Below are 17,003 nucleotides of genomic sequence, written 5' to 3'. Positions count from 1 at the left end.
AAATATGTCAAATATTCATAAGTATTCACTGAATAGTTCTCATGAACAATTATGAATATATGTTTGTAAACTATTTTTCCCTGACCTACAGATGAACTCTGTGTAAGCTTGTCTCTTTCACCAATAGAAGTTGATCCAATAGAAGATATTACCTCTCCCAACTTGTCTCTGTAAACTATTAACATTTGTGGTGTGAGAATGGGTCACCTGAATCCCGTGGTATTGTTTCTGCTCCCAGAATGGATGACAATCTTTTTAAACAGGAGATTTGCAAATAGTGAATACCCAATGATGAACTTCTTACATGAATTTTCACATGAATAATCATTTGTGAAATGTTCAGAATTTGTGAACAATCTCCACACTATATGTCAGTCAAGACATATATTCCACAGACAGCAATGCAGTGAAGTCAGTACAATTATTTGCGAATATGTTTCCACATCTGTTTTTTATTATTATTCAGCCAGCTCTACTATGGACACAGGCACAAGAACAAAATGACAGTATCCAAAAGTAAGAGCACGATATACTAGTTAGAACTGGTTCTTTGGACTTTGGTGCATCAGCTTTAGTTGATCCAGTTTGGATTCATTTCAGTGAAGGTATCACCTAGCCCTTGAGAAGAAACTATACTGAAATAAGTGTCTTTATTTTGCTACAATCCACTCTAATTTAAAAAATAAGTCAACTTTACGGTTAGAATATGCTGGGCCAAATTCTGCCTTCAATGAGGTTGTGTGGGTGTAACTGAAAGGTGAATGTAGCTTGCTGTATTGTAAATGAAAAGCAAGAAATATTGCACAGCTGAACTTACTTTGGACTAGAGGCATACAAATTGTCCAACCAGGGAAACAAAGAATGTGTGCAACTTCATCAGTTTATCTGTACCTCTCCTACTAGAATGTAAGGCATTATACTGTCATGCATGATACTGTATGGTACCCGTATATGAATTTAGTCATTAGGTTTTAAATGGTTTCAGAAATTCAACATGTTTCTTTATAATGGAAAATTACACAGTAATTCATGTAGGGCCTGATCCAAATTCCACTGAAATAAAAGACTTCCACTGATATCACTCGACTTAACATCAGATGCATTACTGGTTTCTTGGGAAAATATGTAGATGAGTGGACTCTACATATGTGCATTTAAATAAGTAAAATTAAAAAAAAATCAAATAGAAACTTGTATATTTCTGTTATTCTATATTATGCCCAAAAATATATAGTTTTTTCTTTAACTTAATACTTTCAAATTACTCATTCTTGCACTGAATATGCAATTCTTCTCTTACTACAAACTGTAGCATACTGGAGGGGTTAATTTGGTTTGGGAATTACTTAAATGGAGTAATACATTGAAAAGTCACTTGGTTATGTTTTTATATATCAGATTAGTTAATTAACTAAAGTAATAGCATTAATCTGGATGAACAGATTCTGCACTATGTGTTGATGCACTGTAGTAATAAAAAAAGAATTTTGGATTAAATTCAAATAGAGATTTTAATGGCTAATGGATATTTTTTATTACTTTGGAATGAATGAGGGGAGAACATACCTTGAAAGTGATGACATGAAGAGACCAATGCTAATTATGTATTGTACTGTTTTAGAGAAGATTAAACTTCAAAACCACAGCCAGACAGTGTAAAAGAACTCCTTCGTTCCAATGCTATTTCCATACTGCTCTGTTGCTGGGGGGGAAGAAATGGCAAGAGATTGATAAGCAGGCTGTTTTACATTCTCACAATGAAAATGTGATCTAGCTTCAGTGAAATATCATATGCTAAGGGGAAGAGAACTCTCATCTCATTAGATTTGCTTCTCCTTGGAATGGATAAAAGGTAAATATGTGCACTCAAAAATAGACTTTAAAAAATAAAAACTCCTTAAAGCAGTGTATTTGTGGAAGTGAATTTACATATTATGTCTTTTTCCATAAAAAAGCATCATCAAAAAGAACTTCCGCCAGTTTTGTATTAAAAGGCCTATAGAAGTCTCTTAGAATTGCCTTTGTCATTGGTAACATGGGTCCCAGATTTCGGTCTTCAGGACGTCTAGTGTTTGATGCAGGACTCTTTGTAATTAGAGCTTCTTGTTTCTCACTTATAGGCCCTGCAATCAAATAAAATGGTTTTAATGTATTTCTTCCCAAAATGTTAATGTTAAAGAATGCAAATGGCCAAGTAAATAGGTTTGACAAGAAAAAAATAATGCACTTTTGCTAGCAGTGGTTATGTTCCAGAATATTGATTATGGGTTTAGTTTAGTAAAATAAATTTCAGTTAGATTACATGGAAATACTTAGTTTTCCTTTCATATCAATTAATCATCCGTGCAATAAGCAACACAAATCATTTCTAGATGTAGAGACATGTTTTCAGAAAACAAATATGACAGTAAAAATAACCATTAATGTGCATTCTTCGGTAACAATTATTTCATTTCATTTCCTAATTTTTGTTATGTTATGAAGGAGCCACCTGATACCTTTTAGGGTGCAGTTCACCCAGTCAAACAGTGCAACACTTATATCTGACTTCAGTCCTCTTTAAGAACTTCAGTGGGATATAAGTGGTGTTACGATGACTCTCAGTATAGGAGCAAACTTTACCCCTCCTGAATTGTACTTGTGCACTGCAGGCCTGATTGTGCTAGCACTGACCTCTTTCAATGCAACTTAGATGGGAGGAGCAGGTACCAGGCTCCTTATCTGTTCAATCTGCTAAATCTAATTACCTAGGCCAATGTTTGGATTCAACCAGGTTAGTGTGCAGCCACATCTCCATCCTCCTCCTCCTCCTACTGTCTAACCAATATCAGACATTGTTCTGTCTGCCAATGTTGTTCTGACGATTAGCAACAGATGTCTCAGTCAATGACAGTCAAAACATATTCCCCAAGACACTAGAAATGCTGCCTTTTATAATACTCAGATTCTGGATTTACTGATTTGGCAACAAAACACATCATACCATTGAAGTATTTAACCTGGCTGTTTAGATCGCTTGGGCCAGCTCTTGCTCCTGCTGCAGTCCATCACAAAAACTCCCACTCACATCAACAGAAGTAGGATCAGGCCCTACATGCTCAAACACATGCATGAAGAACCATGTTTCTGATTTTGTAACATAGTTATTAATTCTTTGTACACTCTCTTGCACTGTCCTTACTCAGACAAAACTCCCATTGAAAACAATGCGTGCTTTGGAGCCAATGGTAATTTTGTTTGAGTTAGGCCAGCACAATTTGCTCCTCTATCAACACAGATTCACATCTTGGATGTTGTCTCTCCATAAGTATTAATAATCCAGAATGTAAGCATGACTTTTGCACTTCACTCAAACCAGCTAGATGATGCCTACCTAAATCCAGAAACTGGAACACCATATGCATGGTGTATTTAACATTGGATGCATGATCCTCTAAGCGGAGAACTAGTATCTGACCCTTGTCGAAAACAGTCAGCCAGTCCAAGAGATACACAACATATAGGCCAACCTGTAGCCTCACCTACAAAAAACAAACCAACAAAAAAGTGGAGTTAATTCATTTATTCTACCTTGTATCAAAATTAATGAATATTCATCCCACTGTTCTCCATTGGAAGGAAAAATCTATTTTGGATTTGATCTAGAAGAAGATTTTTAAAATATGATGCCTAGAAAAAGTTTAAACCTTGATCATGTAGCTCTTATGCTGGAGTAGCGCTATTGACTTCAGCGGGGCTACTTACATAGTTAAATCCTTCAGCGTTGGACCCCTATATTTGTAAATTATATCTCAATTTAGTAAAGGCCCGAGACCATGTGCTTAGGGCCCTGTCCAGATAAGTGCTGAGCACTCTGACCCGCAACCATTGAACTGAATAGGTATTCATGGAGATATTTAAAGCTAAACATATGTGTAAGTACATTCACCTTAATCAGGGCCAACAGGCGCAAGGCTGAGCACAATGGTAGCTGAAGGCACTCAGCACCTTTCAGAAATTTCTTACACACCTTATGATGTATTGGGGTTGCAATTTATTCCTCTATCTTATCAAACATGCATTCTGTAAGGACACTTCATACTCACAGTATTTCCGAAGAGAAAATACTTCAATAAAAGCTCTTATGATCAAAATATCTGCACCACCCTTCAGCTGTTGGACTATTGCGTAGAATGGGATTCATTGCTATGGCACACACCTCACTTTTTCAAGCCAATTAGAATGTGAGGAGATAATCTGTTAGCTTTTGCTTTATGAAGAATGATCATCGGATAGTTCGGCCTGGCAGATTCAACCTCACAAATGTCCTTTAATGAAGATGGCGGAGGACTTGTGTACTATTAAACTATACTCCTATTAGTCAATATTAGTAATTCCTAGAAAACCAAACAGATGCTCAGATGCTAAAGTTAGGAGCATGGCATAAATACCTAGACAGATTTAGACAGTACACCATCTAACTGTTCAACAGAAGACTTACACTGTAGTATACTGTAGAGGAAAATACGATCGTTCTCTTTTATGTGAAGGGACAAATTTTCAGTCTGGCGTTAACCTGATCTCCACTTTTGTTCAATTTTGCACAACAACAGGCAACAAACATTTAAGGGTGCAGTTTAGGCTTCTTAAAACTCCAAGTTCCTGTTTGTGCCTGTGTTTCTTTCTTTTTTACCCGTTCAGACATAGAAACAGAAAGGAAGACGTGAAAACCTGCCTTTGATAAGAGAAACTTGGTACATCTTGGAGTCACATTCAGTATAGAATTGATAAAAGCAGACGACAATGTCTTGTGCTTTTTTAGTTGACTTGAGTAATTACAGTTATGGCCTAAATACTTCTGAAAGAAATCATGTTTGAATCATAATGGACAGATTAATTTTAATAATCTATAAAACAATCTTCACATCAATAAACAACATGAAGTCATTTGAAAAGAAACACTCTGCTTTCCGAATTGCCAGTAAAGCACAGAAGGAACATTAATCCTATCCTCCAACTATTGTCAGATCATTGTTATTAAATTAAAATTCCAAATCAAGAACACAAATGTAATATTTTGGTTTCTACTTTTATGAGATGATGACAAGTAGAGAAACTAATCTATGCAATCTGACTCAATCTATTCAAACTTAAAGAGCCAATTTTCCAAAGCAACCTCTGCATAAGCACTTTCAAAACTGCACATCTAAATTTTTGGGCACTTAAGTTTTAATGCCTGAGTTTTTGCAAGCCAAACAACTTTTGGTTTGCACAAGGGTACCTGTTTGCATGTGCAAAACAGTCTTTGGGCGCACCGATTTAAAAACTATGATTCAAAAGTTTTCTCAACAAATTCAGTCCTTACTCTTGGCTCAGATGTTATGTGGAATATTTCCTTTCTGAGGAAACAGGCCCACAGTTTATTAACTCCTTGTATTAATATTATTATTATTTATTTGTACTATAGTAGTGCCCAGAGACACAATCATGATCATTATGATCCATTATGACAGGTACTGAACAAACAGAAAATAAAAGACAGTTCCTTTCCCAAAAATCTTACAGTCTAATAATTATTGTGACCTGACACTGGTCTTAGGCTGCTTGTCAGTTACAGGGTACCCTGTAGCAAAATTCCTTATGTACATATTGAATATAACACAAAAATTTAGGGCAAGTATCTCCCCCGCATTACATGCCAGAGCTATAAGCTCTAAATACTTTCTTTTAATTATTAGCCTCACATATGGTAGTATTACAAGATCAGAGCCACATTATGCCATGCACTGTACAATCATACAGCAAATCATCTATGTGTATTCCTCATCTTTATTCCTCTGTCTCCCACCAGGACGGTACTGGGGCAAGTAAGAAACCAGTCTCAGTCGTATAATGTAGGTTGGGATACAGTATTTTATAGCATTACTGAGCCTCTTTCCAACCAGTGAATTCTGGGATAGAATTAACACTCACTTCATCCAGCAAGAACTTCAAATGTAAAGTGCCTTTGTTGCTCAGGATAGTCACCTTCACTTCTCTTGAGATGTCTGAAAAATGGCACGATATACAGGCCTGTGTTTTGCCACTGTTGTTCCAAAATAAAATCCCCTTTTCAGGAAAGTTATTTGCTTCCCCCCTATAAATTATGCAATGCAACTGAGCATTTCCCAAAGAATCCTCCTTGACTGCAGTCTCTCCAATTTTAGTTTGACACCCCTGGCTCTCCTTCCCTTTCTTTGGTTAATACACTTTCTATTGATGGTAAGTGAAGATAAATGGATGAATGCCCCTTCTCTGTACAGAGAGTTACCTATCAGCTGTGGCAATCTCTATGCTACTTGTTTTTCTTGTCTCTTAGGAGTACTTTTTTCTGCTGTAGTCACACAGCTACTGATCTGACATCCAAGGTCATAGAAAAAATCTCTTTCAATATATAACAAATTACACATATATAGACTTTGTCAGCTATGCTTGAGAGGAAGCTGAAAAGTCCATTCAGGAGCCTGGCTAGAGTTCCATGCTTTATTAAGGATACCCACTGGTAGCTTTCTGGAAATATAAATGATCTCAAACAAAAGAACAATGAGTTAATTTTCAGAAGTACCTTCTTCAAGGTGCTGTCTAAGAAGAGGAATAAACTGTGGGACAAATGATGCCGGCCTAGGCACCTGGGGGAATACAAGGGGTCTGAGCAAGTGTATTCATGCCACAATTCAACTGCGTTTGTGCAAGGGAGACAGTTGGCAAGCACTGCATTACAGTGGTGCAATTCCCAGAGTGGGCTTGACTGGAGATCCTCAGAGCATGATAATCGGTCTCTGAGGAGGGAGGAGACTGTTGAAGCCAATTATTTTAGTTTTTTGTTCATTTATTGTGTGATGTTATAATTAACCAATAAGTTAGGTCATATATAATCATTGTATGCTAAACAGAGTTAAGTTGTAGGATTATAGAAGTATAAGATGGATCAGTAGTTAGAAGTGATAATTATGTATTAGGTATCTAAGTAAGTAGGGCTGAAACACAAGGCCTACAGGCTGAGACCTGTAAGATGTCATCTTAGCCATACTAGGCCATAGGCTTAAGAAATGCTTGACATACGTAAGTGACCAAAGATACTGTGAAAAATTAACAGCAAAAGTAATTTTTTGCTTACAAGATACCCAATAGTCACATTTTTCTAACACATGCCTTAGCTGCAGGGTACACTATGTGCATAAATGCTAATGAGGTTTAGTCAGAATCATTTATAAGAAGAGGGTGTCCAGATTAGGAAAACTGAGCTCCCTATGGGAAAGCTCCAGCAGGAACCATCCCTATACTAATGTTCAACTGGCAAGGCCGCCATCAGACCTTAAGAATATCATTAAGGATGTGAGTATAACTATATTTGTAACTTATGCAGCCATCTTCATAGAATGTATATATGCATGGGTGTAGCAGGGTGCTGGTGCAAAAGTATCTAATTAGCCACTGCCCAGTCAGCTCCAATCAAGGGAAGCAGATTGGGGCTGATGAAAAAGGCCTGATGCCAGCCTGAGAATTGGCAACAGCTGCTGGCCTGACAAGCCAAGGGCTATAAAGGCTGGGAGGGAGCCAGAAGGTGGGGGCAGCCAGAGAGAAGTCAGTCAGGGAAGGAACTGGAGGCCGACTAGCTGAAGGCTGACTCTGCCTGTAAAAGCGGTTGAATAATCCTGTAAAGCTTGTAAATAGATAGACACTGGTGGTGGGATAACTGTAGGTAAATAAAGACACGGGTGTTGCACAACTCTGAAGCCTCTCTGAGCCTTATTGGGGCAGCAAGCAGGCCCCAGGAAGAGGGGCGGGTTGTGAACCCTGTTACAATGGGTAACTGTAACTTTAATAAAACTTGTAAAACAGACTAGCCCTTGTACTTGTAAATGTGGGAGTGGTCCAGATCCTTGGTCCTTATGTGTTCCTAGAGACTCTAAATCTGAAAAAAGTAGTAGAGGTGACTTTCACTCTGTTGAGCTTGAAACTGTTGCCACAAGAGCCGAACCCCTGATGGCGTAATACCACATTACAAAATTCACTTTACATAAAATAAAAGGCGACACTGCCTCTTTTCAACTTCCATTTCTGAATGATCAGTATAGCAACGCTCAGGAACATGGGGCTTGATTCCCATTCTCAGTACGGGAAAGACTCCCACTGACTTCAAATGGCTTTGACTTGCGCCTATGATCCATGATTTCCTCTGAGGTTACTTTAGTAACTGGAGGAAATGATGAGATGAAATTTACTGCAATCTGGAGAGAGAGGAGGAAAGTGTCCTTCCACCCAAATCAAGAAAATGGGAGGTAAAGGGCTAGATGACAGAGACCTGGTACTTTACAAGTGCATCCCACAGTAAACATGAGATACTGCTACGTATCTCCTGAATATATATATAATATTTGCAAAAACTCTTTTTTTACCCTCAAACAAAATACAAAAACAAATCAACACTAAAAATGTGAATTTTGGAACAATCATACTGAGATTTAGCTCTGTGTTCTTTGCCAATATCTTATGTAATAGAATTCTCCCTTTTCTGCTGTGTACGGCTTAAAAAAAGCGGGAGAGTGCATTTAATCTAGCTATCAATAGCCTTTTCTTGGGAAAAAGATCCAGCATAAATGATGTATTCTTACGTGCAGTTCGGAAATTGCCTTATCTTTGCCAGAGCTATTTTTTGGATAGGTTTGCAAGTAAAGATTAAACTGTAATCTTTGCTAAATGTGCTCTTCATGCTCCTGCACACTAGAAAGAATGTATTATTACTGTTGGCATTCATCAGGGAACAGACTGAAGAGACAGCTGAGCCAGCACATCAGTTTTTACATGCATGAATATATTTTTATGTCACCAACTTAAAAAAAAAAGAAGAAAGCTTATTGGTAGTCACAAACTAAACCGTGTCTTGATTATAATTATTATTAACAGTTTGCTAAGGATCCTGGTATTTTAATAATCCAGACAAAATATTCTGTTTTTTTAAGCAAAGAATCAAATGTTATTGGAAATACATACAGGCATGGCATTGTTAAGGGTGTTGTTGTAGACACAGGCTCTCAGCGAGTAATCCAGCATGCAATTTTCAAACAGCTGCAGTGATTCTGCCACTTTTTCATGAAAGTCTTCTGCGGATTTATTCGCACTTGCAAAGTACAGATAATCCGAATACAATCTGTGAATGAAATACACGTGTAAATGATGAATAAAATTAAAGAAAATCAATTTAAATGATAATGAAAATAAGACCGCAACATTACTTGAGAAAATAGGGTGTGACTATAACATGTATTCATTAGCAGCTGATCCAATACCTGCTGAAGTTGATTTCAGCAGGTTTTGGCTCAGACTTTAGGGGTCCAATCCTGTGAGTTGCTAAGCATCCTCCTGTCAGCATCTAACAGGATTAGGCCCTAAGTAGTTAGGAGCCAATCCTTTTCTGAAGAGAAATTCTTGAAATATTCCTTTTTGTTTATTCTGTATTAATTATTATTATTCTGTATTGCAGTAATGCCTAGAAGCCCCAACCAAAAAGAGCCCCATTGTGCTAGGTGCTGAATGTACCCATAGTAAGAGACAGACCCTCCCTTAAACAATTTACTGTCTAAACAGACAAGATGGACAAAGTGGGAGAAGAAACTGAGGCACAGAAAAGTGGAGTGACTTTTCCAAGACAGCCCATAGGCGAACTGGAAATAGAAACCAGGTTTCCTGAGTCCTAATCCACACTGTCTCTCTGTATGCTTGGTATGCAGTGTGGTGAGGAGCTGTATCATGGCACAATCTGTGGTCTCACGCCTGCTGTCTCTATTCAGGCAAAGTTCCCATTTAGTTCAACAGGAGTTTTGCCTGAGTAAGAACTATAGGACCTATGGTCCACATATATATGCAATACCAATATTATATCTTGCTCTGCAGCTATTTACTAGCCATCTCAGCCATACAAATCTGAATTACAGTGCAAATGGCAGGGCGCACTCTCATTTCAAATATGAAATATTTGTTCAAATCATTTCAAACATTTATAGTTGCTTAAATATTACAAGACAAAGATGACAAATTCTGGTTCATTTGGATGGAAATAAAAATGTAAAATGAAATATTTATTTTATTTATTTTTAATCCCTGGGACTCTGATTAGAATCTCTAGATGTCAACATCATTTTAAACAGAACATAAGGGAAATGCCAGGATGTGACATAAACAGAAGATAGCGTGTCATTCCTTGAATGAGATACATAAGTAATTTTCACTTGTTTGGGGCTCATGAGAGATATCCAGAGTCCTGAAAATTCTGCAGCACTTCAGAACCAATTTCTGCAGCAAGGGTGAGAGTGCAGAAGTATTATGAGCCCAAATAATCCATTCTTGGACACACAATTCTAGAGACCCTGAATACACTTCATTCTCCGTAAGAGCATATGTTTATGTAAATCATTATCTAAATGTAAAATTGGACTTTATTTCATAGCTATAATGCCGGAGGAACACTGAATCCACTTCGATCTTCAATGCCCTTCCCATTTTTATTAAAACAAAAATATCAAGTTGGCCATACATTTCCACAGAAGCTTTCAAATACTACTTTTTATTTAGAGAGGTTAGGCTCTGCTTCAGGATAGTGTGTCATATAGACAGAACCTTAATTACTGAACTTTTATGTTTGTTTTTAATTTCATTTTTACATATTCAGAAAATATTACTGAAAACTGTTGAGAAACTGATGATGAGACACTAAGAGCTCTGTGCAACCTTTATTTAAATGAGTGAATATGGACTCATGCCAGTAGCCCTCTTGACTTCAAAGAGTATGTCTACACTGCAGCTGGAAGCGTGCCTCCCAGCCCAATTAGACAGACTTGCGCTCATTCTGCTTGAGCTAGAGTGCTAAAAATAGAAGTGTGGACGTTGCATGGGCAGCGGCTCAGGCTAGCTACCCAAGTCCAAGCCCACCCGACACCCTGGATCTGAGCTCCGGTGGCTAGCCCAAGCCACTGCTAATCCCACAATGTCCACATTGTTATTTTTAGTATGCCAGCTGGAGCAGAGCTAGTGCAGGTCTGTCTATCCAGGCTGGGAGGCTCTCTCCTAGCTGCATTGTAGACATACATACCCAGTGCTCGCCTAAATAAGAGTTCACCAACATGAATAAGGCTTGCACAATCAGATCCTTACCTAGCAATGTCAGGAGAAAGGACATGATTTGTATTTACTTCAAAATAATAGCCAAGCAAAAGATAACCTGTAGCTGTCTGTCACCAGAGACCCAATTAAGAACCCTGTCCTGTATGGTTTCTAATTTTTGGCCACTTCCCAGCCCAGCAATTCTGTTAGCAGATTGCAGAGAATTTCCATAGAGAAATATAGATCTTGTTTGGAAAATTTAACTGGTAGGCAGTCAGATCTTTCTGCTATTACATTTCTGCTCCTTGGCAGAATTTCAAGTGTGCATCAGTTCCTCTAGATTTATCTGCGGAAGGGGTCTGGGAGTGGGCCTACATTACTTGCATCTTTCTGTTTATGTACTGAAACAAAATTGGTTCTCGTGTGTTGTTGAAGTTAACAGTGTTTAATAATATTCTACTACAATAGGAGGGAGGTTAGAATTTAAAATTATCTTAATAAATTGGAGAATTAATCTGAAAACAATAATATGAAATTCAATAATGACAAGTGTAAAGTTCTGCACTTAGGAAGGAAAAATCAAATACACAAATACAACATGGAGTATGACTAGTTAGAGGCAGCGGTACTGCGGAAAAGGGGCTTTTGGTGGATTACAAATTAAATGAGTCAAGTGTGATGCTGCTGTAAAAAAGGCAAATGTCACTCTGGGTTGTATTAACAGGAGTGCTATATGTAAGACATAGGAAATAACTGTTCTACTCAGCACTAGTGAGATCTTAGCTGGAGTGTCCAGATTTGGGCACTATACTTTCAGAAAGATGTGAATACACTGGAGACAGTCCAAAGGAGAGCAATAAAAATGATAAGAAAACATGACCTATATGGAAAATTTGAAAGAATTGGGCTTGTTTAGTCTAGAGAAGACTGAGAATGGATGTATCTTCAAATAGGTTAAAGGTTGTTATAAAAAGGACAGATTAATCATTGTTCATGTCCAAAGGGGGTAGGATGAGAAGTAATCAGTTTAGTTTCCAGCAAGGGAGATTTAAGTTAGATATTAGGAAAAACTTTCAAACCATAAGGCTAGTTAACCACTGGACCAGCTTATCTAGAATCCTTCTTGGAGCTTTTAAAGAACAGGTTAGATACACATCTGCCAGGAATGATCTAGGTATACTTAACTCTGCCTTGACCCAGAGGGACGGACTAGATGGCCTTATTAGGTCTCTTCTTGCCTTACATTTCTGATTGTGCACAGTCATAGACACATTTCAATGCTCTGTTTAAGGACTGCTTATAAAATGTCTCATGGCCACCAATGGATTTAATCCTGACCTGCTATTTTTGATTATAGGAAATACTGACACTTTTTAAAGTATCAAGCTCCTAAGCCTCTCTACTTCAGAATTATTCTTCTCTTTAAGGAGAAGGCCAAAGAGTTAAAAGTAAGCAATAATTGTAACTGTATGATTCTCAAGCACATTACTCCAATCCAGTCGTGGAAACACCAGTTCTCTTTTAAGGAATGTGTTGACAAGACTCCATCATGAGAAGTGAAGGGAACAGGCTTCTGGCAGGAAAATCCTACTATCCATCCTGAAATGGCTCAATTTCCCTCCTAGCACCTGAGAGAGAGAACCAAGGCTCTGCATATTTCCCATCCATCTGCACAGGTGAGGAGGGAAATACCAGTTGAGCAGTCAAATGTTAGAGATGGGTTGTAGAAAAGCCATGAAGATGTAGGGGGGTGGGGGATCTTACTTTCTCACAGGCCTCCACGTAGTCCTGTAGGGTCAGGCCACAACCTGCTCCTAAATAAACTGATTAGTGTAATCTTTTTTTTTTTTTTTTTTAAAGAAAATCAGAAGTGCGGTAATTGTCGGAATAGAAGGCACCAGCTCTTAGTGTTTGGCTGATGAAAGCAGGCAGGGAAATGTATGCCCCTTTAAGCCCCTATTCACTGACAAGAAACAGCCACTAAGTATTTGGCTGCCCCTAATATTTTGCTGCCTTAGGCATCCGTCTGTTCTGGTGTCTATGGAAGATCTGGCTGCAGAGTGGAGGATATGAGAAAAAGATGGGGGAGAAGCTGAGGGACAGAAACAGCAGAGTTTAGTTAAATGTGGTAGGCATTAAGCACACAGCAGTATCTTCTCCTTGCAGAAATTCATGTGCGTGTAAAGACCGCTGTTTGCTAATGGCACGTTAACAAAAACCCGAAATGAGGATCATGCTGGAAGTATTTCTCTCCAGGAGAATAGGATCAGGCTGACAGCTCTTGCCATTCAGGGTATGGGAGAACAGGCGCTCACAGGAGAAACTGAGCCAGCAAGAATCATTTTGAAGATAAGCCATAACTGCAGTTTGTTTAAAATTGTTTAATTTTTCTGATAATTTGTTCTAATCATCCAATTTAAATAACATTAGTTTAAAGACCTGCTGACACCTTATGGAAAGCCTCTCTCTCTCTCCACTCGGTTGCCTATATTTTCTGTATTTTTTTCCATCTGTTTTTCAATTCTAGGGACATCTGCATGAAAATAAAATCTTTGTTCATTAGGATTTCAGCTGCTCCCCTGATACTTATTGCTCACTTGAAGTCATTATCCTCAATCATAATCTAACACAATTAAATAATGTGGCAATGACCATTATGTCACCCACAAAGGAGTATGAAAAAAGTCAACCTTGATATAAGCAGGTGCGACTCCTCCTGAAGCTAGTGGGACAGTTTCTGATCTCAATTACACTGGGAATCTACACAACTGATGTCACTGGGAGTTTTCTGATTGTCTTCATTGGCAGCAGGCTCAGGCCCTAAATGCAGAATGACTGTATTGAGCCAAATCCCCCTCTTTGCTAGCCAAGGACAGGATAAGGGGTTTGCGCACTGAGAGCAGCCCTAAACTGTACTGGCTGTCCAAGGACCATATGAGCCTTGCAACAACTTAAATCAAGCCTGGCCACAGCCCTTCCCATAACCCTGACTGCACCAACACATTCCAGAATGTCCTCTGTACCAGCAGTCTCTTAATGAATTGACAGAAGAATCTGGACCAATGAGAGTTGCAGCCATTTATGACAGGGCTAAACTTGCTCCTATGATTTCAGATGAGGCACAAGCAAAAAGGGCAAATGAAATCCTAAATATACAGAATCTAGTTCCCTGCAAATACAGAGTTAGTGGACTGGAACTCACTTTTTGTCTCACCTGTATTACAACTGGCAAAATGAAACACCCATTATTACAGAGGGTGGTTAAATAATGAGAGAATTGTGGATAATTTACATGAGGGAGGTACTTCAACCAGGTCTCTTGCATAAAATTACCATGTCTTAAACCTTAAGGTCAGGAGGCACATTTAACAGTTGGGAAATGCATTTCCCAGCATAGAGGATAGGAAGAGCCAGTATGGCTCTTTACTGCTGACAAACAGGGAGGGGCCACTTTGGCGGTTCCTGTTCTGTGAAGCCCTGATGTCAGGAAATATAGTCAAGGAGAAACCACAGCAGATGACCTGCCACCTAATACCATGCAACTTGACTGGATGTGTCAGCATCAGGGGTGGAGCTCATGTGGGTTAAACATTTCAGTGCCAACTCCCACTCTCGTCCACCAGAGAAAGTGGAAGGGATGTGCCCTGCTTTATTATGAAACATGTTCAGAATGCCTGCCTGGGATGACTTCTTATTAAATATTTATATGTCGATTGATGTAAATCAAAGCAATTTAAATAACTGATTTTAATCATGATTTCAAATCAGCAAGCAGGAAACTTTGATTTAAGTCATGCTTTGCATTTGTACTTTAGTTATTTTTCTAAAGAGAATTTGATTCTTATTGGTTGATACCAATAAACCATATTGATTTGCAATCAAATATAGCCTTCACACTAATTTTGGTGCTTCATTTCGCTAACAAGGAAGATACACACACAGACATATACACCCACACAATTATTTAAGTAGTTATCTCACTTATTTATTAAAATTCCTAAATTTTATATTTTAAATTTGTTATAAAATGGTGAATGATGCATTCTTTATTTACTAGAAGGTAATTAATTTTTACTTGAGATTTGTGTCAAGTTATATCGAGATGGAAATTCAATTAAATATGCACAACAGCAGCATTTTAGGTTTTTTAATTAAATAAAACTACCGTAAAAGTGCTGGATAAATAAGGAAAAAAAATATCTAGAAGCTTATCAAAATGTGTTTTGCTTTTAAAACTAACTGATTTATTACACAAAAGGAAGTATTAGCAGTAGTTAGTGAATTGAACGGATTGTTCTGATTAATATGTCCTTCAAGATGTTAGAACTAGTAGAACTCATCCTCTCACAACTAGTTTTTATTCATATGCTGGGAGAGGGAAGCAAGCATTCCTGCTTTTTCAACTCCTGATTGGTTTCTTAACTTTTAATGAACTAGTCATTGAACTCAGCTTGTTGAATAAACTGAAATAAATAAAATATTCTCCCTGCAGCTGCAAAAGAGACTACTGTTGTGAAAAGCCAGTTTTGCATTTCAACTAACTTTGGTTCCAGGTGCTTACCTAGTGGATTCCACCAGTTCAGTAGTTTGATAATTACTTTATCAGCGTTGTGCTAGGAACCATGAACTAAACTAGATGTGGAGGAAGGAGGTGATGGGTGAAGACTAGCCCTTTAAAATTTGGCAGCATGTGTGTTGCTTAATATTTTTTATATTTAATTTAAATGACTTTAATAGATTATAATAAGTTTAGGCCTTAGCATAGGTTGTCAATTTCCAATTGAAGATGTTAGCACCCAAATGTCCCAATGGGGACCCATTGTTCTGGGTGCTACACAAACGTACAACAGACAATTCCTGCTTTGAAGGGCTATCATCTCCTTCCTCCAGATCTAGTTTAGTGCATGGTTCCTAGCACAATGTTGATAAAATAATTATCAAAATTTACAGGACAGTAGAGAAGATGAGGTTTGCGCTTTCCTCTGTTGATGAACTGGAATTTCACTGTTGAGGTTTATCTCTGACTTAGTTAAAATGGAAGAAAACTCTGCAAGGTAATTACCCACCCTGTAATCATCTAATAACATTTAGATAGTTCATGTAGATACAGGAACTGATTAAAGACATACCCATAGTGCCTATGTCTACACTGCAATTAAACAGGCACAGCTGGCTTATATCACCCGACTCAGGCTCGTGTTTAATTGTGGTGTAGACATTCAGGCTCAGGCCCCCAATTAAACAGCTCCTTATCCCAAGCCACACAAACCTGTCAGCTTGCACAGGCCAGCCTTAGGTTTTAATTGCAGTGTAGACATACACTATGGGGCCAATCCAATGCCAACTGAAGTCAATGGCAGTCTTCCCACTGGTTCAATGGGTGTTGGATCAGACCTCAGAGGCACAAGCCTAGTGCCTCCAGATCAAGAGTTATGTGATGACATCAGCTGATGATCCTGAAAACGTGACCCAAGTGATATCAGTGCCTGAATCTGTAGACACCCTTTAACTATAGTTCTGATCTTAAATGGGAGAACTTCCCCATGTATTTTAATGGGTTATTAATTCAGCATTCTGCTGTTCTGGGGGACTCTGCCAACACTCACCCAGAGGGAGAGTATGCATGGGTAGCCCTTGCTGCCATCACCCTATAATGTTTTTTCTGGGGTGATAGCCTGCCCAAACAAACATGTTTGTGGGACCCCACCAATGTAGTAGATGCCTTTTATGTGGGTGAGCCATGGCAGTGTGACAGGGCACACTGGAACCCATGAAGCATGCGTCTAGGGCTGGAATGACTTGGTGCAACCCTGTTTTGGATAGCCTCTTTAGAATTATGTGCTTCCCCATACCCCTATTTTTGCGGCCCTCAATATATTGGCTTT

At 38.4% G+C, this 17,003-nt stretch overlaps 1 protein-coding gene across 3 annotated transcripts in view; it reads right to left on the bottom strand.

The window, feature by feature from the left end:
• Window positions 1-434: 434 nt before the first annotated feature.
• The window catches only part of CHST15 (carbohydrate sulfotransferase 15), an 83,156-nt gene continuing 66,587 nt past the window's right edge, over window positions 435-17,003 (bottom strand). For all 3 annotated transcript variants that reach the window (XM_045024906.1, XM_045024907.1, XM_045024905.1), the window contains exons 6-8: window positions 9,013-9,169; window positions 3,374-3,521; window positions 435-2,123 (exon numbers count right to left, since the gene is read on the bottom strand). In XM_045024906.1, coding sequence (XP_044880841.1) covers window positions 1,933-2,123; window positions 3,374-3,521; window positions 9,013-9,169 — 496 coding nt within the window. In that variant the 3' untranslated portion in view covers window positions 435-1,932. The remainder of the gene's footprint in view (window positions 2,124-3,373; window positions 3,522-9,012; window positions 9,170-17,003) is intronic.

This window comes from Mauremys mutica, chromosome 7 (genome assembly GCF_020497125.1).
Source record: "Mauremys mutica isolate MM-2020 ecotype Southern chromosome 7, ASM2049712v1, whole genome shotgun sequence".
Lineage (NCBI taxonomy): Eukaryota > Metazoa > Chordata > Testudines > Geoemydidae > Mauremys > Mauremys mutica.
Note: the sequence above shows the minus strand (reverse complement) of the source record. Positions and strands in the feature narration are given on the sequence as shown.